This window comes from Mesoplodon densirostris, chromosome 16 (genome assembly GCF_025265405.1).
Source record: "Mesoplodon densirostris isolate mMesDen1 chromosome 16, mMesDen1 primary haplotype, whole genome shotgun sequence".
Taxonomy (NCBI): Eukaryota; Metazoa; Chordata; class Mammalia; order Artiodactyla; family Ziphiidae; genus Mesoplodon; species Mesoplodon densirostris.
The window spans coordinates 56,954,936-56,981,332 of NC_082676.1; the positions used below are offsets into that span (position 1 = coordinate 56,954,936).

Below are 26,397 nucleotides of genomic sequence, written 5' to 3' on the forward strand. Positions count from 1 at the left end.
CAGTGGCAGCAGCAGCCCGAAGCTGCCCAAGTTCCTGCGTAGACGGCAGAAGGGTGATGACCGTGGACTTCCCTGACCTTGGGTCGAAGGGGCGTGTCCTCGGAAACTGGGACTGAGTCACTCCCCCTGAGGAGGCATCCCCCTGAGTGCCCTCGCCAGGCCATTCTCGGCCCACCAGGGGAGGGAGGCCCAAGCTACGACGAGATGTGGGGCTGCTCTGTGACTGGTGGAACTCAGGGGTCATTCAACCCAGGAGTGTCACTGTCTGTCCCGCAGCAGGTAAATAAGACAAGAGAGTCCTTCCCCACAGCACAAAAGCCACCCAAGGAGAAGAGGGGTGCCAGGAAGCAATGCGGGCGATTCACTGACTGATCTGTCAGCAGTGCACATCAGAAATCAATACTTCCAGGCTACAGATGAGGAAAACTGAGGCTCACAGAGGCTGGGTAACAGGGCCAGGGAACACACCCAAGGCCATCACTGGGACTCTCACACTCTGGCCAACGTGGGGACAAACCACCTCTACAAGCTCCTGTAGTTCAGATTTAAGGTTCTTTTCAACAGGGAGTAGTTATGAGCTTCGGGCCTGGAATATCACTCCCAGCTCTGCCATCTGTGTGACCTGAAACATCAGTCATCTCACCACGCCTCATCACATCGAGTGATTCTAAGGATAAAAGTGAGATAAAGTGCTCAGAAAAATGCCTGGCACGCTATAAGCACGAACAGATGTAAGCCAGGCAGCCTGACAAGGATCTGAACCATTACTGAGAACGACACCTGCCCCCAAAAGAACAGAATGGCTCACAATTAATTGGTAAAAAGGATTCTTTGTGCTTTTTATTTTTTTAAATCAACTCAAACATGCCCCCAAAGTGGATTAAATAAAAACGTTCAACTCATTCTTTTCTACAGAGCTACTGCGTCCAGGCAAGTTATTACCTGAGCTACATAATTCATTTGATTAATCTGCACACAACGAGCCAGTAGAAGCGGCAAAACCCCCAAATCACTGCAAGTCCAACTTTGAGTCCATTTCGAGATTTGGACGAGTATTCCGCTAGAAGACAGTCATAAAATGTGTCAGGAAATAGAAATGGTGCGCTTAACCTCCAAAGAGGGCTGTCACACCTCACAGTGACACCTCTGTAAACAAAGGCACAGTCTGAACAGCAAGGTGGCAGGATCTCAGCCCCTGCAGCCACCAGAACTGGCTCAAAAAAAAAAAAATCTGTTCTGCAGGGGGTGGCAGGGAGAGATAAACTAGGAGCTTGGGGTCAATATATACACACTATATATATATATATATATACAATATATAAAAATAGGTCAACAACAAAGTGTACAGCACTTTTTTTAATACATATATAAAAAACTGAATCACTTTGCTGTACACCAGAAATTAACACAACACTGTAAATTAACTATACTTCAATATAAAAAAACAAAACAAAAAAAACCCCACGGTTCTACCACTTCTTTGCTGTGTGACTCAGGATATTATACTCACCCTTTCTGAACCTGTTTCCTGACCTCTTGGTGTAAGAATTAAATGAGAGGATGCAGGTGATGCCCCCATTTAGTTTTTGACACACAGTAGGCACTTATTAAATGATATCAATTGTATTAATTTGTACTTAACAATTATTCATTCATTTCCAGGTGAGTGAGCCACTTTGCGGAAAATTTCGATTTATTCCACATAATAGATGGTAGCAGCAATGTTTACATACGAGCTTGGACAGAGTTAGTGGAACCTTGGCTTCTGCAAACCTATTACCAGAGCCACCATGCTGTGTGTCAGCCTCTTGGTGCAAGAGAACAGGCAGGTGACGGAAGTTTTAGATCCTTTAAATAAAACAAACAAGAGCATCAAGCTATTGCAGGCAAAGTCCCAAGTCTAATGAAGGGCCACTTCTAAAGTGACAGGCACCCTCAGGCAACACTTTTCACAAGATGTGCCCCAACCATACCCAAGCACAACTGCTACAAATCTTCAAGCTGGAAGCCTTCAGGTTCCCTCCCTGAGGACCAAACTGCAGAGCCTTTTAAGAAACAGAAGTCTCTCAGCACCACCGGCTTGACCCACAAAACTACACCTTCCTGAAAAGGTCAGAAGCGGCTGCCTGGGCTTTAGACGGGTATTTCTTTCCAAAGGCCGAGAGCGGAGAGTGGGTGGCAGGGGTAGCAGTCCGCGCGTGCCTGTGTCAGGGTGAATCAGACAGACGGGAAAAGGCACAGGAAAGAGAAAGCTTTCCAACTGTACCGTGTGCCAAAAGTAACCATTGACTGTAGGGCCTGAAACAGAAAACTCAAACAGAATGATAAACGGATAGTGCTAATAAAAAGCAAATCTGAAGGTGTCTGCCTCCGTCTCACCCTATTACGTATCAGTCAGTCGCCTCCTGGGAACCTGGTCGAGCCTTTGCTCATGCTGATCCTGCAACCTGGATTACCCTGCCCTTCCCTGTCTCTCTGGCAAATTCCTATTCTACCCTCAAAACCCAACTTAGAAATGAACAGTCTGCAATATCTTCTCTGAGTCACCCCAAGCCATGCCCCTCCACTACCAGATCTGGCCAATTCCCCTCTTCCCTGGGTTACTTCTTTTGGTTTACTGATCACTTGCTGCTACTGGCTACTGCTTTATGACGCTAACTCCCCTACCAGGCTGCGAGCCCCCTGGGGCAAGAGAGAGGTTGATTCATCAATGTATCCACTAATCTGGCACTCATTCATTCATCCATTCATTCATCTGTTCATGCATACATGCACTCAAACATTCACTGAGCACCTGTCCCTATGGCACCCGTTTCCTGTCCAGCAACAGTCTCCGTGTTCATTGGGGGATCCACCCCTCTCCCCAGCCCTCATTCTCCACGTTTGAATGGGGTTCTTCCCTCGGCCTCGGCACATGAGAGGGATCCTGCGATTGGGTGAAGAAGAAGGGACCTAAGCTGGCTCTATCAGAGGGAACTCAAGGCTCTTCCCAGGAATCAAGAAAGAGACTCTTGCTTCTTCCCCTGAATGTGAACCTGGAAGAAAAACTATCTGCCCAGGGGTTATCACAGCTACCTGTGATCAGGAGGGATAAACCCACCAAAATGATGTCAACCCAGACATGGTAGAGGTAAGGGCCAGAGACAGAGAGAGACAGGAGCCTGGTAACAGAGCTCACATCCCAAGATTCAGCCACACCTAAAGCCAAATTCTCCCTTCAATCAAGAACTTCTCTTTCTAGGCATAATCAGGGTAAGCTATGCTCTGGCTGTAATAACAAGCAAACCCTGATATCTCAGTGGCTGAACAGATATGGTCTATTCCTGCTCTCACAAAGTCTGCAGTGGGCCCAGCAGCACAACAGGGCCAATCCCTTCCAGGCGGTGACTCAGGGATCCAGGCTAGCATCACCCTGTAGCTATGCCACATGGAACACATGGCTGTCAGGCAAGCACAACGAGATCAAAGCAAATTCACACCAGTTCTTCCACGCTTCAGCCTTGGAGGACGCTCATCACTTCTACTTATAGCCCACTGGCCCGAATGAGTCACATGGTCCCAGTCTAACCTAAGGGAGACTGGGAAATGCACCAGTCAGGCTTGTCCAGGGAGAGACAAGTGAGACAGGCCTGATGAACACACAGCACAGTCTCTGCCACAACAGAATCAGCCATACTTTCTATCACCTGCAACCAAAAGACTCCAAGATGATATATGCTGGGACCACAATAGGGAACAGGACGTGAGAACTGTCATCATGGAACCCACAGCACAGTGAGAGGTGGGGCAAAGAATGAGGGAAACAAGAACCCACAAGACAGGCAAACACACATGGCACCGTCAGGACGAGGAGTGGGGACGCGGGAGAGGCGGGTAGCAACAAGACACCTGGGGTAACAGAACTTAGCTTTCAGGAGCGCAGAGGGCTGGTAGGGGAAGGGCTCTAGGGCAAGATCTGAAAGCTCAGAAGTCAGCCCAGGAAAATGGGGAGGGAAGAGGACACAGAGAAGGAATAGGGTTCCAGGTAAGAAACCAGTGGGTAGAAAGGTGACACAAGCTCACGGTGAGGTGAGGAACATGGCTGCAGGGGCAGATGAGAGCCACGGCATGCAGGGTCTGACGGTAACACGTAAAAAAGGGGTTACGTTTTAATGACTCCACGGGCAAAGAGGAGCCACTGGAGTCTTAAGCAGGAAAACGGCCCAAGCCAACTGGGCCTGGGGTAGTTTTTCATTATTCCGTCCACGTGCATTAAACTCACCACCTCCTTCCCCCCTGTCTCTGCATCTGCCCCCCACACCTCCAACTGCTATGGTTCCACATTGCTGGGGACAATCCCTAGATGCTCCCAGTGGGCTGGGCTCACCACACGTGACAGCCATGTCCCTTCATCTGGTGCATCCTCAACACTGACCTCAACAGGACAGTGCCACCTATCCTCCCCCCTCCCCGACTGAGACCACACAACTCCTCTGGGAGCCCAGGAAGCAGCTTCAAGGAGCCACTTCCCGCCTCAAGAAGGAAAGCAAATATAAAACAGGCCCAAAATAGTGTGGGTCTGAAAAGCTGAAAACCAGCCACCACAATTACAAGTATTTTTATCCATCACCCAAAAAGGAGTAGCAGATCATTTTCCAAGTGTCTCTCTCAGGAAGTTCATCTGTTCAATCTCACATGCTCCAGACTCCAAAAACGCAAACAGAAATGAGGCTGTACCAGGAACGGCAGCCGAAGAGAACACCCAGGGTGGAGACACCGAGCAAACGGCAGGGCCCGTGGTATCACCATCGATGGAGGGTGGTGACCCCACCATGAGATGGGAGAAGAGACGCCCAAAGATCTACGAGAGAAACCAGGAGATGGGCAGGGACAAGCGAGCACTAATGAGTCTGGAGTGTGGGCGTGTCTGCACAGGAGCCGGGCTGCCACCTGCCACTCCACACACCCTGCCAAGTGCAAAGCGTGATGAAAGGCCTGGGGACGTGCGGGAAGGAAAGAAGGCCTGTGCCCGTCCCGCGAGAAGGGCACACTGCCCAAAGTGGAACCTTTCCCTTTGCTGCACTGGGCAGGTCACCTGAGCACACAGGAACAGGCTGGGGACACGTGATGAGCGCAAGAGGCATGGGCAGCAGAAACTAACACAACACTGTAAATCAACTAGACTCCAATAAAAATTAATTTAAAAAAAAGAGGCATCAGGAGAGCCCTGCCATCTGAGCAAGTGCTTGGGCTTGTGTGTGTCAATACAGCTTACAGCAGGGATTGTGTCTGTCAGCCAGAATTTCTTCCCATCATCCCTCCTCATCCTTCAATAATTCCCTTGGGTGTGACAAGCTCAGAGCTCGCGCGCTCGTCACTGCTTTCATCACCGTGGCTCCCCTTAGAGTTAAAAGTTAGAGCCAGCCAGCCAGCAAGGCCTGGTTCTGTTGCAGCAGAAATAGAAATGAAGTTTTCCCTCTCCTGAGAACAAGGAAAATAAAGGGAACGGTGCCAGGCTAGAGAAGAAACATAACCTGGCCTGAAAGAGTTAATCCAATCCTAGTTTTACTTTAACTGTTACTAAGCAACAGTGTCTGTTGTTAGATCTGTCCTTCACAAAGCTAACCTGTCACCCCTAATGCTGTGTAATTTACATTCTGCACCTGGTATTTGCTCCCCCTGTGATCTCTTGTAGCAAATCACCCCTTGTAGCTGTTTGCTTTCCAGAAGGGAGCTCTGCACACTGACAACCCAGAGACTAATGGACCCCATTACTGGGTTTCCTGACTGCCAGCAGTGACTATTTTGAAATAATGCAAGAAGAAGAAGAATGCAAGACATTCACTGTTTTGAACTTTATCACTCACTTTGGACTGCGAACTCCCCTGTAAGAATCCCTGTAATTCAGCAGAGTGGGCGCACAGTTCTTGAGGCGCTGGCCTACTGTGTCTTCCCCTTGCTTGGCAAAGAAAATAAAAAAAGCCTCTCTATTTCTTATCTTCCAAATCTCTGTCTCCGTATTTTTATTCGGCCTGGGTGCACGGGGAGCGAAGATTTGGCAACAGTTCCTGTTTCTAGCTAAGCGTGAGGGGAAGAGCATTAACTCTGGAGTCAGACAGCCAGGGTTACACCCTAGGTCTGCACGGGAAGCCCTGTGACCTTGGGCCGGTGACTTGTCATCTCCAAGCCTTAGATTCCTCATCTGTAAGGATGCAGCAAACATTAGATTAGACAATCCAATGCGACGCTATTAGCACAGGGACTAAAAGTAGAATAAGCCCTCAACTTATGCTAACTGCTACACCATCGTTGTCATCGATGTTTGGGGGTTGCTTTTCTCCAAGTAAATGTCACCAAAAGCCTAAGAGAGCACAGAGTACCAAGCACATGACAGACTCTCAAAAAACACTGGTGGGAGACATTCTCTAGGATCAACAATCTAATTTCTTTAACTAATAAATTTCAAGTAAAGAAGAAAGGGAGAGAAGGGAAGATACAGATGGGAAACCTGCAGATTCAGAGAGATTTAAGAGGTCTATTAACCGATTACAATGTGTGGATGGACCCCATTTGGAAACTTAGTCAAACATTTGTTTGAAATGAAAATTTGAACACTCACCAGATATTTGATGATGTTAAGAAATTATTGCTAATTTTTATTTAGGTGTGATATTACAGGATTTTTTTTCTTTTAAAAAATAGGAGGACCCTCATGTTGTATTAGAGATATATTTCAAAATACTTTAGGAGGAAATAACGCTGTGCTTTGAACTTGCTTCAGCGTATCTATGAGAAGCTGGGGAAGTAGGAAGATGTATGTACAAAGCGAGATTGGCCATGACTTGGCCACCATTGCAGTTGGGTGATGGGTATGTGAAAGCTCATTATATTCTTTGGGCTATTCTTACATTCAAACTTTCCATAATAAAAATATATTTTGAATAAGGGAAGAGAATGTGAAGAACATATATGTATATATATACATACACATATACACATACACACATATATATGTATAACTGAATCGCTATGTTGTACACCTGAAACTAACACAATATTGTAAATCAACTATACTTCAAATTTTAAAAATAGAATATTAAAAATAAGAAGAGAAAACACACAAATTTTTTTTTTTTTTTTTTTTTTTTTTTTTTTTTTTTTTTTTTTTTGCGGTATGCGGGCCCCTCACTGTTGTGGCCTCCCCCGTTGCGGAGCACAGGCTCCGGACGCGCAGGCTCCGGACGCGCAGGCTCAGCGGCCATGGCTCACGGGCCCAGCCGCTCCGCGGCACATGGGATCCTCCCAGACCGGGGCACGAACCCGTATCCCCTGCATCGGCAGGCGGACTCTCAACCACTTGCGCCACCAGGGAGGCCCCTGCAAAAAATATTTTGAATAAAGTACTGGACTGCCTGTGATCTTCATTAGGGAACTAGTTCATTCACGCACAAGGGCACAGCAGAGGCCTGTGTGCCCGAGCATTCGGAAACCCAAGCACTGGGAAACCTGCAAGCCGTGGTGACACTGAGGCAGGAGGTAGATGGGCCCCAAGTTAGACATTTACAACTAGCTTCTTGTTTACACTTCATAGGGCAGGAAAAAGTGGGTTTCAGGCTGGACACTTACAACTAGCCTCCTGTTTGCATTTCCTGAGACAGGAGATAGGTGGGCTTGAGGTTAGACATTTAAAATCAGCCTCCTGTTTGTTCTCCAAAATGGAAGCAATGACAGAGACACAGTAAATAGCCAAGATTTGTCTCTTGTGGATGTGTTAAGATAACAGTCATGGCAGGAACAGGGGCAAAACCTTGTCTGAGTAAAGGATCAAGGGATCTCCGCTTCCCCCCTCCTTGGGGCAAGGGAGACACCACACATGCGCAGAAAGGCTCCTTGGGGGTCAAAAGCCAGGGGACAACTCCAAGCCATGGTGACTCTTGCTTCTCCCAGATGCTTTCACATTGGGACCCATCTTGGCTGAAAGGTGCCTGCACCCCTAAGGGGAGGGTCCTGAGACAAATTAGCCAGGGGGCACAAAACAAGATGATTGGCAGGAAGTAAGACAAAGACCTGGAAAACTGTGCCCTTATAAAGTGTTTAAACTTCCCAGAGGGGCAACTCTCTCTCTGAGTTCACCCCTGCATCTTTCTGCGTGTACTTTGTCTTTCCAATAAACTTTTTACTTTTCTTTACCTTCTGCCTCCTCACCTGAATTCATTCTTGACAAGACAGGCAAGAACTAGGGATCCAGGCCCCAGCTGCTGGCCCCTGTGGTCTAGTGGTTAAGACTCCCAGTCCGGACACTAAGATCTTGCTTCCAGCTACTGCTCGCTGCCGCTTACTGCCTGCATCCGAAATCAACACCTCCTTGTCTCCAACCTGTTCCATTTCCAAGAGTCAGTGCAGCTGTGCTGGTGACAGGGCTGTGGCTGATATTAACCGGAATTAACATAGAAAGCCAAGCAAAGGGGAGGAAGACCTCAGCTTGGCCATCTCACATGAATTAGGTGCTAAGATTCCTTCCTCAGCAAACTGAGGGGGAGGAACAGGAAGCAAGGGGTCCTGCCATACTGTGATTTACTGTGGGCCACAGTTCTCAGCTCACAGCTCCCAAAACCCTTGGAATTTCCTAAGTTTTGAGAATGATAAAGGTGTCTTTTGTTATGTTAATAAGATGACTTTTAGAAGCACCTAAGGATGGGGGCTGGGTGCCAGGAGAACCAATCCTGTGATTAGAAGTTTAGAACTTTTGGTCCTACCCCCTGGCCTCCAGGGAGGGGAGAGGCACTGGAGATTGAGTCAATCACCAATGGTCTATGACCCAGCAATCCCACTACTGGGCATATACCCTGAGAAAACCATAATTCAAAGAGTCATGTACCACTATGTTCACTGCAGCTCTATTTACAACAGAAGCAACCTAAGTGTCCATCGACAGATGAATGGATAAAGATGTGGCACATATATACAATGGAATATTACTCAGCCATAAAAAGAAACGAAATTGAGTTATTTGTAGTGAGGTGGATGGACCTAGAGACTGTCATACAGAGTGAACTAAGTCAGAAAGAGAAAAACAAATACCGTATGCTAACACACATATATGGAACCTAAAGAAAAAATGGTTCTGAAGAACCTAGGGGCAGGACAGGAATAAAGATGCAGACGTAGAGAATGGACTTGAGGCAACGGGGAGGGGGAAGGGTAAGCTGGGACGAAGTGAGAGAGTGGCATGGATATATATACACTACCAAATGTAAGAGAGGTAGCTAGTGGGAAGCAGCCGCATAGCACAGGGAGATCAGCTCAGTGCTTTGTGACCACCTAGAGGGGTGGGATAGGGAGGGTGGGAGGGAGACACAAGAGGGAGGGGATATGGGGATATATGTATATGTATAGCTGATTCAGTTTGCTATAAAGCAGAAACTAACACACCTTTGTAAAGCAATTATACTCCAATAAAGATGTTAAAAAAAAATCACCAATGGTCAATGATTTCATCATTCCTGCCTCTGTAATGAAGCTTCTAGTTTTATGGATAGGACAGGGTTCCAAAAGCTTCCAAGGTGGTGAACACATGGGGATCTGGGGAGAGTGGCGTGGCTAGAGAGGGCATGGACGCCCGGTGCCCTTTCCCCATACCTTTTCCTATGTATCTCTTCCATCTGGCTGTTCCTGACTTATATCCTTCTACAATATACCAGTAATCTAGTGAGTAAAATTTTGAGTTCTGTGAGACACTCTAGCAAATTCATCATCTTGGGAACCTCTGATTTATAGCCAGTCGGTGAGAAGCACAGGTAACAATCTGGGCTCACAACTGGTGTCTGAAGTGGAGGGTGATCTTGTGGGACTGGCCTCTTACCTGTAGAATCTGATGCTATCTCTGGGTAGATAGTGTCAGAATTCAGTTGAACATGGGCCTCCTTTAGAAGATTTTTTAATAGTATTGTGCTTTTGTTTTGTGTTGTTAAGAGCTCTTATATTTTACAGATATAGCCTGAAATAGGAGTGGAATGATATGAAAACTCAGGTTTGCTTCAAAATACCACAAGAGACTGGGAGTAGGATGGGATAGAGATGATGCAAAATTGACCTGGAGTTATTAATGGTTGAAGCCAGGTGATGGGTATTTAGAGGCTGATTAAACCTCTAAATTTTCCATTTTTGTATCTTTTTCATAATAAAAAGATTTTAAGAATTCCTTGGAGATTTGGCCTTGTTAGTCATTCACACTTTAGTGGGAATTACCCCTATCCCTCCAGAAGGGAGAACTCCTTACCAATTTTCATTCATACATAACAATTTTGCTTCAACACCCAGTTTTGCGTGGTGAGCAAACATTTTTCCCCTGACGAGGTGAGAGCCCGGTCTCAATCTGCTCAGTATCATGAGATATTAAAAAACAAAAACAAATTCACATCAAACTCTTCATTTTGAGCAGCAGTTTAATGGAGATGTCAGCTCAGAGTTCTGTATCCTGAGTCCTTACACGGAATCCAGTCTTTTATTTAAAAGCCTGTTTTCTTTTGCATAAAAATGACTCCCAGATATATCAAGAGTGTTGGAACCCATTGGTGCCAATTTATGAAGCCAGTGCTGGTGGTATAACTGCCCCCAAGGTCCTGGCTGCTTCAGGAACTTTTCCATTTTATTAAAATGATGATCACATTCAGAGTTATCCACAGCGTGTGATTATGAATGTACTTTTTACCAGCTTGATGCTTAAGCTTACTTTTCCATTAATAGTAACTCTGCCATTATAATGAGAACAAATGCCGCTAACACACATTTATTTCACTCATGAGCAAAAATTCAGGGGCTAACTACATTCACACGGTAAATGATAAGTATCCTATAATTTGAAAAATCAATCAACAGCTAGCTGAGTCCCTCCACACAGGAGAAAGTAAAGATCCGTGTGCTGAGGATGGACTGGCAGTATTGTACACAGCACAGAGGCGAGCAAACAATGGGGAAGCAAGGCTGTGATCAAGACTTAGGACCGTATAAAAAAGGCAGAACAAAGGAGCCCCAAAGGAGAGGAAGAGGAAACAGCATCTATGGATTGTAGACATTTACAAAGCTTCATATGAACTAAGGTATTTTGGAGGTAAGTAACAGAGACAGATTCTAACCTGAGCTGCAAAGAAATTACTGTAAACAGTCAGGAAATTAGGAGAACCTGGCCCAGAGAAGGACCTGAAACCAGAACAGCTCTGGCCAGTTCACACAGGAACAAATGGAGAGTCATCAGGACCCAGTTATTGAATAAGTGGCCTCTCAAGCATTCTCACCATTTTTATTTAATTTAGGAGTTAAAGCCCCAACTGCCGTGGCTCAGGTCACATGCCTGCCCTGGGGCCAAAGTAGGACAAGATCTACTCTCCTACCAAGACGGCAAGACATGGTGGGGCCATCATTCCTCCAAAGGAAATCAGGACAGAAGGAAGAAAAGAAAGCACTCCTGTCCACTATGGGTACTGAACCTGATTCTTTATATTTAATCCTCAAAGCAACCCTACCAGTAGGCATTACCAGCTCAACTTTACTGACAGAGAAACTGAGGCTTAGAGAGGTCAGGTGGCCTGCCCAGGAATGAATGCATGGCAGTGAGGGACCAATCTGAACTGAGTCTGACATGGGACACCTGTGCTCTCCAAGCCACCAGGCTGCAGGAGATGACGCAGGACCAAAGTCCAAATGCCACCAACAATTCTACATTTTTCTTGATGGCAACTGCTAGAAAGGAATGGAAAAATCTCTGGAGACGAATCCAAACCAAAAGGATTGCACTTGCAGGAGGTAAAGAAGAATCTTAGAGCAGATCTATCTTGGACGGGTCCAGTATCTTTTTTTTTTTTTTTTGCGGTACGTGGGCCTCGCGCTGTTGTGGCCTCTCCCGTTGTGGAGCACAGGCTCTGGACGCGCAGGCTCAACGGCCATGGCTCACGGGCCCAGCCGCTCCGCAGCATGTGGGATCTTCCCAGACAGGGGCACGAACCCGTGTCCCCTGCATCAGCAGGCGGGCTCTCAACCACTGCGCCACCAGGGAAGCCCCTGTGTCCAGTATCTTTTATCCTCAAAAACCTTGGTGAGAACAAATCCATTTCCTCTAATGTGTGGCTCTTCAGGAGGGATGGGAAGTGGACAAAAGAAATTTCCGAGTGTCATCACTAACAACCCCAAAGGGGAGGAACGTTCTAGAAGCTCCAGTTAGGTGCCCAAGCTCTGCAAGACTGCTGTTAAAGACATACCTCTAGGAGCCCATGAGGCAGGCGTCACTCTATGTCTGCACTTCTGGCATGTCAACCCTGTTTCCTAATGATCATAACGGACATGTCTGCCTCACCCCCCAGGCCAGGAGCTTCCCCACCAGAGGCAGGTAATATGTCTTGTTCATCTTTGTAACCTACGACAAGCCTTGGTTACACAAATGCTACCCACGGATGAAGCATCTATAACTTTGCAATCAAAAAAAGAAGAAAAACTCAGTCTAGGGAAGAAAACGCCACTTGAGGAACGTCTCAGCTTCAGACTCACATCTCTCGTGGCTCATCTCCTAGAATCATCAACTCTACGGCTCCCAGGGTAGGGGAGGCCACTGAGGGTAGAGAAAGGAAGTTGAAGGCTGGACCCTTAGGAGGTAGTCAGTAAATATGTGCTACACGAGCTGGTAGCGCTCATCTTTCTCTCAAGATCCCCTCCAGACTCTCCAAGCTCAAATGCCCCCCTAAAACTGACTGCCAGGAAAACGTGTGCCTCCTCCAAAGAGCCATGCTTCCTCTTATTAGATATGGAATCCTTTCTGCCAGGATGCTCTGAGCTACAGAGGTGCCTTGTACAACCCACTCTTGACCTGAGAGCGGAGAGAAGTCCATCCATCACTCTTTAAACATGACCCCAAACAGCCGAATCCACTTGACAGGCTGTCATCCCATTCGATACTTACAGAGCTCCTACTACATGCTGGAGCCGAATGAGGCAATGAACATACAGTAAAGAAAGATAACATCCCAGCCTGGCATTCTACTGCAAGTGGCTTCAGAATCGAGTAGGTCCGAGCACGGATGGGAGGCGTTCCCTCCTCCTGCAGGAACTGAGGGTGTGGGATGAGGCCCCGCCTGCACCATGCCAAAAGGCCGATGTGCCATGTTTCTGTCAGCTACGGCTGGCAACCCTCACCTCCCTCCACACATTCTCTCAAATGGGACGAGTGACTGGCCCTTCTCTTAGGTGTCTCTTTTTCTCACTGAGCCTGGCCTTCCAGAACACAGCAGGACGATGGGTTTGGGCTCTGGTGCTAGATGGCCTGAGGGATTCGGACCCAGCTCTGCTTCTTACTAGCTGAGAAATCTTAGACAAGCTACTTCACTTCTCAAAACCCCATCTGTGAACAGTACCTTCCCTCAAGGAACCCTGCTGAGGATTGCAAGAGGTCATCGACGTAAAGACTTAGCACAGTAACCAGAATTGAAAGTATGCGCTGACGGCTAGCTGCTAGTATTACAGTGGCTCCTACACAATGAGTGTTTGTGTGTGTGTGTGTGTGGTACGTGGGCCTCTCACTGTTGTGGCCTCTCCCGTTGCGGAGCACAGGCTCCGGACGCGCAGGCTCAGCAGCCATGGCTCACGGGCCCAGCCGCTCCGCGGCATGCGGGATCCTCCCAGAACGGGGCACAAACCCATGTCCCCTGCATCGGCAGGCGGACTCTCAACCACTGTGCCACCAGGGAAGCCCTATAATGAGTGTTTTGATAGCAGTGTTCTTTCCCTGCCAGATTAACCTACACCTGCCAGAATTCTCTTATCCCTCTTGTTTTCAAAAGTTGACCACCACAGGGTGTCAGGAACAATCTTTGCACGATCTTTCCTGTCCTGGGCCCCTGATTCTCACCAGCTACTACATATGGTGTTGCTTTGGGTTCTGAGCTGTCCATGCAGCGTGCTGTGTATGTGTGCAGGTAGGTGGAATGGTTTTCATGCTTTGAAAGACACCTAGAGAAAGAAGGTTCAGGAACTCCCTTTTCACTGGGATGAATCACAGAAGAGTCATTCAATTGTTGGGGTATTTTAAATAGTCATATTATTTAAAATGATGCTTTTTCTTCCTTTGCCCTTTCGGAATGGGAAGAGCAATGCCTCAACCCTTCCCCCTCATCCTTTGATTACTCCACTCCAACACACGTTTACAGCTCTTTCTTGGTAAAAACCAACTCATTAATAAAATGACAGCCGAGCATCATGAAGAATGGGTTTGATTAATGCCAACAAAGAGGGTTCGGCAAAAGTCGTGGTGAAATGAAACACTATACAGAGATGAGAGATCACTGACAGGATCTCACTTTGCAAACAAAAACAGAATGAAAAATCAGTGCAGCGTAGTAAATGCCACTGGAGGACCATCTCTGCTTCAACCTCACCTCTCTCCCAGCTTGCTGACTACAGCCATCGACTCCCAGGGTAACAGGATCACAGAAGGACGTGAAAGAAGGCTTAAATTAAGGCTGGCAAGAGAGGTCTTTTACCCTGATGTGGGAGTTCAACACCTACCTCTCTCGCAGGCAACTAGAGCAACGATGAAAGGGGATCCGACAGTAACTTCACATCACACCTGGATCTTCCCCGCACATCGCAGCTGGAGCACAGTAAGGTGGTGAGGCTTTCTCATGGTCACAATGGGTGGTGACAGGGCACCCAACCAACACTGAATGAACCAACCAACCAACCAAGCAGCCGGCCCAAGAATGAACTACAGCGTTTCCTCAGTGGGTCGAGCAGCCAGTCACTTCCTCCCAAGCCCCTCCGAGTTTCTGATGAGCACGTCAATCCCCCAGATCGCTGCCCCAGGCCCGGCACCCAAAGGAATCCAGGGACACGAGCACCGGTCTCTAAGCTGTGCAGGTCTGACCACATCATTACAAGTGGACACCTCGCCCTGGTTCCCCTGAAAGGACAGAAGCTCCCAACCCCCTTTGACTCTGGTAAGAACCCTTCACCCTTCCTAGCTCAGCAGCCCTTCCTTCATTCAGCAAACCAGAGCCATCCCTGTCCCAGGAGAATTTCAAATACTTTCACTCAAGGGCTATTTAGCTAAATTCACTGCCTGTCAACAAACAGTCACTGAGAATACAGAGGTGAAAGAGTCTCTGCCATCCAGAGACCCGGAGTCCACTAGGGTTGTCACAGTTCTGAGGGTAAGGGGCCTGCTCCCCTCTCCACCCAGGCTTTCTGCCACAGCCAACTCTGGTCTCATGAGTCCTCTGAATGAAGGTCCACGGTCGGGCATAGTGGTGGACAGAGACGCTGCAGGGACCACCTCCCCCATGCCCAGGCTCTCCCATTCCGGTTTTTAACTCTTCACCCAGTTGCCTGTTTGGCTAAGACCTTGGCTTGCCTTCCCTTGAGCTCACCTGAGTTAGAACTCCAGTTGCTTCTAAAGTCAGCTCCCTTCTTTCGAGGTCATTTAGAGACAGAGGAAACAGACTACAAGGATGGCAGCCTGAACCAGAATGAGCTCAGGGGCTGCTCCTCAAAGGCCCTACCCCTGAAGCCCACCCCAGGTCAGGCACGTCTCCACAGCAACTGTGGGTGTTTTTCTGATTCCAAAAATAAAACTTACTCACCTGTAGAAGATTTAGAAAGTACTAAGTATAGGTGTATACTTTTATGTGTGTATGTACACAAACATACATGACTTGTAATAAATACTACCACCACTGGATCACCACAACACATACACACACCTGTATATATATTAGTTACTCTCCCAGCTTTACCACTGAGTATGGTGATAATTCATGGTTTCTGACAAAAACATCTGATCATACCAAAAAAGGACCTTTATTCTTCATTTACCAAGAATATTTTATCAGATATCGATGATGAGTGTTACCAAATGGACATTTTAGTACCTATCAAGATAAATATCCAGTTTTTCGCCTTTGATTTATTAATGGGTGGACTTAATGGATGAATTTCCTAATGTTAAACCATCCTAGAAATCCTAAATACATTTTAACTTTTTATATATGTTGTTCCTTTAATATATGACTGAATTTGACAGAGCGATACCTTTCTTGAATTGTTATGTATCCATGCACAAATGCTACCAGTCTATACTTTTCTTGTTTCTGCTATCTTTGTCAGATTTTTTATACTGGAGTGATACACACTTGAACCAAGGTACAGATATAGATAAAAAATGCTCTAAGAAAATATAAATTGAGAAGGGCTTTTTGTATACACCTTGAAGGGTGTCCTGAAAATCACCATAAAACCATCCAGGCTTGCTACCTTCTTGGGATACAGTTCTTTCTTACCTTTTATAACTTTCTTCCACAGATTTTTTTGGTCCCTTCAGGTAGCCTGCCTCATCTTCAATGAATTTTGATACTGAATGCGATCCTACAAAATAGTCCATCTCATCCCTATTTCCCCATTTCTCAGCACAAAGTTGTATGTGATATTCTCTTCTGTTTTGAATATTCTCCAAATCCAAGGGTACAATTGTTTTCTTATTTTTCACGTTTTCTCTCTTATCTCCTTGCCACAGGTTTCTAATTAAACGATATTTTTCAAAGAACCACGTCTTTCTTACTTTTCTCTATCAATTACAGTGGTTTTATCATTTTGTGTTTTGTTTGTGGGAGGCGGAGTGTGTGACTGCTTGTTTTGCTAACAGCTGTTTAACAGGCTGGGCCTATGTCTGAAAAATCTCCAAAGCAGCCAATGTTGGGAATAAACGCAGACTCTGCCACCCTTACCTCAATGAGCTTTCTTTCATAGGAGCTTGCTAGTTCCTCGGCAACTTCTCCCGGCTTCTGGTCAGTAACTGTAACTTCTCCATCAACATTCCAAAGATTTGGTACAACTTTAGAAAAAGAAAGACATTCCATAAGTATTTTAACAGTAATCAAAAATAATTCTCCCAGTTGAAAAAAAAAATTCTTTTTTCCATATGGCTTCTCCAGAGAGAAAGCTCTTGTTAAAGGAGAAAAAAAAATCATAATTACTTCAGCATTGCATCATTTTCACAAAAGTACAATAAATCAAATGATAAGCTGTATTTAAGAACAGCAATTACTGTCCTGTCCTAGAGACAGATGCACAGGAGTCTGGGGTACGATCCTGTAGCTACTTTCCATTTCAGGGGAAAACGGACAATGTTTTGGCAAATATAAGAGCCTACACTTACATCTTTTATACTGGTCAAATTTCTTTTTCTCCAACAAAAAAGTTTTCCAGGAGATAGCGCCTGCCTAGAGCCTGAAGTGAAATGGTAACGGGGCTCAGATTATATTTAGAACCAAGGAGTCTTCCGGAAAAACTCTAAAACCAAGGCACAATGACAATGCAAAGACATCTTCATGAGATACTGACTCTCAGGTCAGCACAAGAATTAGCACAGTATTTTAAGGAACCTCCATACCCTTTTCCATAGTGGCTGCACCACTTTACATTCCCACCAACAGTGGAGGAGGGTTCCCTTTTCTCCACACCCTCTCCAGCATTTATTGTTTGTAGACTTTTTAATGATGGCCATTTTGACTGGTGTGAGGTGATACCTCATTGTAGTTTTGATTTGTATTTCTCTAATAATTAGTGATATTGAGCATCTTTTCACATGCCTGTTGACCATCTATATGTCTTTTTCAGAGAAATGTCTATTTAGGTCTTCTGCCCATTTTTTGATTGGGTTGTTTTTTTTTTTTAATATTAAGCTGTATGAGCTAAAAACAGAGTTACATATATCCGGAGAAAACTTTAATTTGAAAAGATACATGCACCCCCATGTTCATAGCAGCATGATTTACAATAGCCAAAACATGGAAGCAACCTAAGTGTCCATTGACAGATGAATGAGTAAAGAAGATGTGGTACATATACATAATGGAATAGTACTCAGCCATAAAAAAGAATGAAATAATGCCATTTGCAGCAATATGGATGGACCTAGACATTAGCATACTAAGTAAACTAAATCAGACAGAGAAAGACAAATACCATATGATATCACTTACGTATGGAATCTTAAAAAGTGATACAAATGAACTTATTTACAAAACAGAAATAGACTCACAGACAAAGAAAACCAATTTATGGTTACCAAAGGGGAAAGGAGGGGAGGGATAAACTGGGAATTTGGGATTAACAGATACACACTACTCCATATAAAATAGGTAAACAACAAGGACCTACTGTAAAGCACAAGGAACTGTAATAACCTATAATGGAAAAGAATCTGAAAAAAATATATATATATATGTATAACTGAATCACTTTGCTGTACACTTGAAGCTAACATAACATTGTAAATCAACGATACTTCAATTAAAAAAAAAAGAAATTAGCACAGTAGATGCCCATGGGCATTGTTTCTACTATCAGGTATATACCCACATATGCTCACTTTGTAGAGAAGAGTAAAAAGATAAAAACTGGGAAAGAGCCAGATAATTCCAAGATAAGTAGGAGAAGGAGAGCAGTGGAGAACTCCTGCACGAGCAGTTAAGAAGACCCAGCAGTGTGACTATGGATTCACCCCATGTCTGAAAACAAGCATCAGGGATGCAGATGCAGATGCCTGTGTGTCCTGAGATGAGATTCCTAGATGCCCCATCAAGTGTGATGAGACGGCAATGAGGCAGAACAGGAAGCTAAGGTGAACCCCCCAGCGACTGGGATTCGAGGGACACAGGCTCTGGTCAGGCACTGAGGGAGAAGTCAACACGGGGAAAAGCTGAGCAAAAATGGGACTCGTTGCTGGGCCTGAACTGACCAGTGGCTCCACCTTCAGCCCTTCACGGAGCCTCCATCAGGCCACAGCTGGTCAGGGCCCCGGAGGTAGCAAGGCCCCTGAGTGATGACACAGAACATACTGGAATAAAACCCTAAGTGGTTTCCATCCCAGCAGTAACTATAGCTCCATCCACTACTGCAAGCAGTGACCCAGTAACAACCTGTTAAAGTTGACAGATTGAACATGTTAATTTACATTCACAACCTCTCAAAATCTCATTAAAATACCAATTAAAAATAATTCCTTCTAAAGGCACCACCCTTAAAGAAAAAGAGAATGAGAGAGAAAACAACACAACAAAATTTTAGAAGCTGAGAAGAAGGTAGGTAACTGGTGAGGAACCTGACAGACCTGAGAAAATTTCATTCTCAGCTACAAGTGGGCAACTGCAAAACACAATCTGATTAAAACGAACAACTTGCATAAACTGCTAACATGAGACACTTCTAGAAGCGGGACTGAACACCAGCTAAAAGTCCAAAGAAGGGATAAAAGTCTGCCTTAAGAAGCAACTAGCAGAAGACTAGGGGTTTATTCTCCAGAAAAGGTTAAAAAAAAAAACACCAAAAAAACAGCAGCTGCGCCTGAGTTGAAGGTAGGGGTATCTTACTAAAAAGAGAGGTAAAGGGCCTCCCTGGTGGCGCAAGTGGTTAAGAGTCCGCCTGCCGATGCAGGGGATACGGGTTCGTGCCCCGGTCTGGGAGGATCCCATATGCCGCGGAGCGGCTGGGCCCGTGAGCCATGGCCGCTGGGCCTGCGAATCCGGAGCCTGTGCTCCGCAACGGGAGAGGCCACAACAGTGAGAGGCCCACATACCGCAAAAAGAAAAAAAAAAAGAGAGGTAAAAATAATACACACTGAACTTTTGAAGTTTTCCCGTTCTTCTTCCCTCCCCACTCCCAGAGCAGCAGGCAGCAGGCATATACCTCTAAGCAAGGGAACAGAAAGTAGTTTCCTAGGAATCTACCAGCCAAAGAGGAAAGGGCTCAATGTGGGAGGTTTTCCACGAAAATGGCACAGCCCCTCACCCCGCCAAGAAATGATCTTAGATAGTTTTTAACCAGTGTTTTAGTACCCCACTCCTACATCTGAGAAGACAGTCAGAAATCACCTTACATTTGAGGCAAGCACCTAAGATGAAAGACAGGGACCAGAATAAACAAACAGAGAAATCAACATGTAGGAAAGAAAAATTATTAAGTGAGAACAACATTTCAAAGGCAAACTACCAGTAATACTCCCAGAGGAGAGGAGAAGGTGCAGTTGAGAAACGGAAGAGGGAGACACTTGAAAAGAACACACAGAATGTATAAAAGCCCTTTGGAAAGCAAAACTATGACAGCAAAAATGGAATACCACGTATAAGGGATAGACGGTAAAGAAATTTCTAGAGAATAGAGCCAGAGGATGACAAAATGGAGAACAAAAAAGGAAATCAAGAATTACCAAATGAGGGCCTCCCTGGTGGCGCAAGTGGTTGAGAGTCCGCCTGCCGATGCAGGGGATACGGGTTCGTGCCCCGGTCTGGGAGGATCCCATATGCCGCGGAGCGGCTGGGCCCGTGAGCCATGGCCGCTGAGCCTGCGCGTCCGGAGCCTGCGCGTCCGGAGCCTGTGCTCCGCGACGGGGGAGGCCACAACAGTGAGAGGCCCGCATACCGCAAAAAAAAAAAAAAAGAATTACCAAATGAGAAGAGCTCAAGAAAGAAAAAATAACACAGAGAGGAGGAAGTCAAAGATATAATTCAAGAAATGTCCCAGAACCATCAGACATGAGTGTTGAAGCTGAAGAGCTCTACTGAGGATAAGCTTGATGATAAGCAATGCTCACACGCTCACAGTGAAATTCCACAACACGGGAGACAAAGAGGAGAGGGTACAAACTCCTGGAGTGGAAGCAGAATTTTTACAAAGGATAAAAAAAATCAGAAATGGCATAGGATTTATGAACAGCATCACTGTAAGCTAGAAAACAATGAATCTTCAATGTCCTGAGTGGAATTATTTCCAACCTGGAATGATCTACAAAGCCAAACCATGTGAGAAAGTGGGTAAAGGCATTTACAGACATGCAACCTCTCAAAAATTTTACCTCCCACCCAAAGAAGAAAAGAAATCTAGGAAGAGGAAGACAGAGATGCCAAGATATAGGAGATCCAACACAAAAGTGAGTTTGAGAAAATTCTTAATGATAACCAAAGTGGGAAGAACCTGCAGGCCATCATGGATAAATGGGTAAACAAAGTGTGGTATGCCCATACAATGGGTTAGTATTCAGCTTTAAAAAGGAATGAAGTACTGACACATGCCACAACATGGATGAACCTTGAAAACATGATGTTAAGTGAAAAAAGCCACACATGATGTTAAGTGAAAGGCCTCATACTGCACGATTCCATGAAATGTCCAGAGCGGCATTGATTTCCAAGGGCTGGGAGGAAGGAGTGATGGGGAGTGATTGCTAATGAGTATCAGGTTTCTTTCTGGGGTGATAAAAAATGTTCTGGAAATAGAAAATGATGGTTGCACAACCTTGTGAATATACCAAAACCACTGAACTGTGCACTTTAAAGGGGTGAACTGTATAGTATATGAATTACATCTCAATAAAGGAGTGAATTGGAGAGTACAGGCCCACACAGTGGTCAGGCTTCTTCTAGCTACAGGTCAGAGGACCTCAGGAGAGACTGCCTCAGGATGACACTGATGCCTCAAGTGTTTGGAAACATTGAGATTTATATAACTGAGGGAAAATTTGAAGTTGAATTAGTGATAAGTATGCAGAATACCAACAAAATTTAAAAAACAAAAACAGATAAGTATTAACTTCAAAGAAATGTACAAGTTGTCCAAAAATACTAATCATGTATCTCATGGCTCAACTGTGGAGAGCATTTTCAGAGTCATAATAATGTAATCGTGGATCATGGATCTAACCAAAATTAAGACATGACTGTGCTAGATTATATGACAGCTGGAGGGTGTGTGTGTGTATATGTCTGTCTGTGTGTGTACACAGTTCAAGGGTGTGGAGGATCAGAGAATGCTTCCCTTCATCTTCCACAATGAGAAATCAATAAACAACACCTACAACTAAAAAATCAACAAATGGCAATAGACACATTATTCAGAGATACGAAGGTAACTACTAAAACAATGTTAAAAAAGTCTGAAGCAGTTGCTTGTGAGGAGTGGGAAATGGGGAAAGATGGTGGCTAGAAGTATCAGGTCTTTTACCACAAGGCTATGTACAAAAGCTCAATTTTTTAAAAAACTAAACTCAATTTTATTTGGTGAAATAAAATTTTTTTTTTAATTTTTAAATAAAAAGCTGAAAGGCTGAAAGCATTTCCTCTAAGATCAGGAATAAGATAAAGATGCCCGCTCTTGCCACTTTTATTCAGCACAGTGTTGGAAGTCCTAGCCATAGCAATCAGACAAGAAAAAGAAATAAAAGGAGTCTAAATGGGAAAGGAAGAAGTAAAACCAGCACTGTTTGCTGATGACATGATACTATACATAGAAAATCCTTGAAGATACCACCAAAAAAACGACTAGAGCACATTAATGAACTCAGTAAAGTTACAGGATATAAAAATAATATTCAGAAACCTGTTGCATTTCTCTACATTAATAATGAACTATAAAGAAAGACAAATTTAAAAAACAATCCCATTTACCATCACATCAAAAAGAATAAAATGCCTAGGAATAAATCTAACCAAGGAGGTAAAAGACCTGTACTCAGAAAACTATAAGACACTGATGAAAGAAACTGAAGACAACACAAACAGACAGAAAGATACACTGTGTTCATGGATTGAAAAAATTAGTATTGTTAAAATGACCATAATACCCAAGGCAATCTACAGATTCAATGCAATCCCTATCAAAATACCAATGGCATTTTTCACAGAACTCGAATACTTCTAAAATTTGTATGGAAATACAAAAGACCCCATTTAACCAAAACAATCTGGAGAAAGAACAGAGCTGGAGGTATCACACTTCTTGATTTCAGACAAGACTACAAAGCTACAGCAATCAAAACAGTATAGTACTGGCATAAAAACAGGCATATAGATCGATGGAAGAGAAGAGAGAGTCCAGAAATAAACCCATGCACTTTTGGTCAATTCATCTACAACAAAGGAGGCAAGAATATATAATGGGGAAAAGACAGTTTTTTCAATTACTGGTACTGGGAAAACTGGACAGATACATGTAAAAGAATGAAATCAGAACATTTCTCACACCATATACAAAAATAAATTCAAAATGAGTTAAAGAACTAAATGTAAGACCAGAAACTATAAAACTCCTAAAAGAAAACATGGGCAGAACACTGTTTGAATAAATTATAGTGGTATTTTTTTTTGGATCCGTCTCCTAAGGCAAAGGAAACAAAAACAAAATAAGCAAATGGGACCTAATTAAACTTAAAAGCTTTTGCACAGCAAAGGAAACCATAAACAACAGCAAAAAAGACAACCTACTGAATAGAAGAAAATATGTGCAAATAATATAACCAACAGGGGGCTAATATCCAAAATATATAAACAGCTCATACAACTCAATACCAAACAACAACAACAACCCAACTTTAAAATGGTCAGAAGACCTGAATAGACATTTTTCAAAAAGAGATACACAGATGGGAAACAGGCACACGAAAAGATGTTCAACGTTCCTAATCATCACTGAAATGCAAATCAAAACCACAATGCAGCATCACCTCACACCTATCAAAATGGCTATCATCAAGAGACCACAAATAACAAATGCTGGCAAGAATATATATTGCTGCAACCTCTGTGAAAAAACAGTATGGAGATTCCTCAAAAAATGAAAAATAGAACTACCATATGATCCAGCAATTCCAATCCTGGATATATATCTGAAGAAAATGAAAACACTAATTTGAAAAGATACAAATACCCCAGTGTTCATAGGAGCATTATTTACAATTGCCAAGATATGGAAGCAACCTAAGCGTCCATCAACAGATGAATGGATAAGGATGTATCTCTATAGCTTATATTAGGAGCTTAATATTAGGAAAGAGCTTAATATTAGGAAAGTGAGGGCAGCCATCTCATCCGTTAGGCACTCCCCGCCTCTCTACTGGCAAGGTGAGCTGTAGCGAGGCACCAGAAGTCAGTTGTCCCTTTAGCTGAAGTTTGTACATGCACCACTATCTGATCTGTGTATTTTCAAGTCAAGAGGATTTCATCTGCCTCGGGAGCAAGAGAACATTCAGGCGTTCAAGGAAGACAGCATAATAAAAGTGTGAGTAACGCCAAGTTATTTGAGAGCCAAAAATGGCAGCTTACAGCACCATTTCACACACTCTGCATATCCTCCAGTAAACCAATCAACTTGGAGACGATCAACTGTGATTGAATTCTGCAAGTCAAATCTGAACAACCAATACAAACATTTGTGACTGATCACACTTCAAGTCTGTTGTTGTTCTTTTAAGACACCTATTTCTTGAGAGTGATCTATTAGTCTTGGAACAGAAAGACAGACAATTTAACAGCCTAGGAGGAAACTCTATTCGTGTCCAAAATAGCTCACTCTGAATTCCAGAGTACAAGACTATGCCATCTTAAACCTAAAATTTTTTCACTAACAATCTCGGTCCATATTTTGAGTTACTATGACAGCGTTCAGAACTTGACCTTCTGCCCTGCTCAAGCACTGCACGAAGAGGGCAGCGGGTGGTCCCCAACAGGACAGAAAGAAACTTTCACCCACATGGTTAGATATTTCAACCGTGGATAAGAAACTTAAGCTGTATAGTAGCCACCCCCCACCTTATCTACAATTTTACTTCCCACGGTTTCAGTTATCTGTGGTCAACCGTGGTCCAAAAATATTAAATGGAAAATTCCAGAAATAAATAATTTGTAAGTTTTAAATCATGCACCATTCTGAGTAGCATGGTGAAACCTTGCACTACCCTGCTCTGTCCTGCCCAGGACGTGACTCACTTCTTTGGGCAGAGTATCCAATGCTGTATATACGACCTGCCCATTAGTACAGGAAAAAAACAGCATATATGGGATGTGGTACTATGGGCAGTTTCAGGCATCCCCTGGGCTCTTGGAATGTATCCCGGGAGGATGGGCGGGGACGGGACTGTGTTGAAAAGACCAAAACATAAAAACAGGTCCAAAAGCAAAACAGGGTAAGGGCTGTATTTAATTTGCTAAACAAAATTTAAAAGCTACATCCATACACAATGGGTTCTCATATAAATAAAACAATGATATTGCTTCATCTTACACAGCACTTTGGAGAATCCATATAGAACTCAGTCTGGCCAGCTGAGGTTTGTGCCAAAGGTGAAGCTATCTACATTATCTGTCTAGCACAGAATGCCCCATAACCCAAGCAACCTAGTGAATATCCACATTATTCACAGGAACATCTACACTTTATTCACTTGCACATACTCTGAGTAGTCAGCAGTTTTCTCTGGTATTTCCTTGATGGCATAATTATCGAAGTTAGACTCCAAATGGAAAAAATTTGGCAAAAATAATAAGCCTTCTCTCTTTAAATCCAAATAGACACTGAAACTGTGTTTGGTAGAAGCACAAAGACACTGACTTTAAATCAGAACTATTTTTCATGTTCCAGAAAAGCTGTGGGTTTGTTAGCACCACTAGCAGGTCATTTAATCTTAGGGAACATGACACAGTTTTTCACCTCCTTGCTGCCTGCCGAGGTGTCTGTGATAAGTCACCTGAAATAAGCAGACACTATGCTGGTCTCACTGGCAGTCAAAGCATCAGAGAACACATGGCGGGTTTTGCCTAAATTATTTTAAGCAAAACTTCAGATACCATGGAGAGCAGCATGGCAAACAGTATGATAAGGTTACTGTTGTGCTTTCAATTTGAACAAGCTTAGCCTGACCCGGATGCAAACAGTATGCGATGCTGGTGGTGAAAGAGGATAAAGAACAATTTAAAATTCAGAGATGGTTCCCTTGAACATTCTAATGCACAAAAGGAGGTGTGCCGGGTCCTATAACAGGGGGCTGGGTTTGGTGTGATGGGAATCTGGGACACGTGCAAGTTCCAAAGGAGAACAGTTCCTCCTGGGTAAGGTGACAGTGACCCTTACAAAACAGCAGGTACCCACACTTGTTCCAGCAAAGGAAACAGTCTTCATAATAACAGCATCTACCGTCCTCCAAGCACTCGCTGAGGCAGGGGGAGAGCACAGCGAATGAGACAGCGTGAGCTCTGCAATCAGACAGATACCAGGTGCAAAGTCTGGCCCCACCGCTCACCAGTGAGTGACCTTGGGCAAGTGTTTCATCCTTTCACTCAACAACCGGCTACTTAAGATTCATTACATGCCAGGCACTAGACACTAGATACTTTTTTTTTTTTTTTTTTTTTTGCGGTATGCGGGCCTCTCACTGCTGTGGCCTCCCCCGCTGCGGAGCACAGGCTCCGGACGCGCAGGCTCAGCGGCCACGGCTCACGGGCCCAGCCGCTCCGCGGCATATGGGATCCTCCCAGACCGGGGCACGAACCCGTATCCCCTGCATCGGCAGGCGGACTCTCAACCACTTGCGCCACCAGGGAGGCCCTAGATACT

General features: G+C 44.5%; 1 protein-coding gene across 2 annotated transcripts in view; it reads right to left on the reverse strand.

Moving 5' to 3' along the window:
* SNX29 (sorting nexin 29) overlaps positions 1-26,397 on the reverse strand; it is a 564,284-nt gene that overhangs the window by 261,177 nt on the left and 276,710 nt on the right. For both annotated transcript variants that reach the window (XR_009530118.1, XM_060078037.1), the window contains exon 15: positions 16,743-16,849. Coding sequence is in view for 1 of the 2 variants with exons in the window: in XM_060078037.1 (XP_059934020.1) it covers positions 16,743-16,849 (107 nt within the window). In the remaining variant the exon portion in view is untranslated. The remainder of the gene's footprint in view (positions 1-16,742; positions 16,850-26,397) is intronic.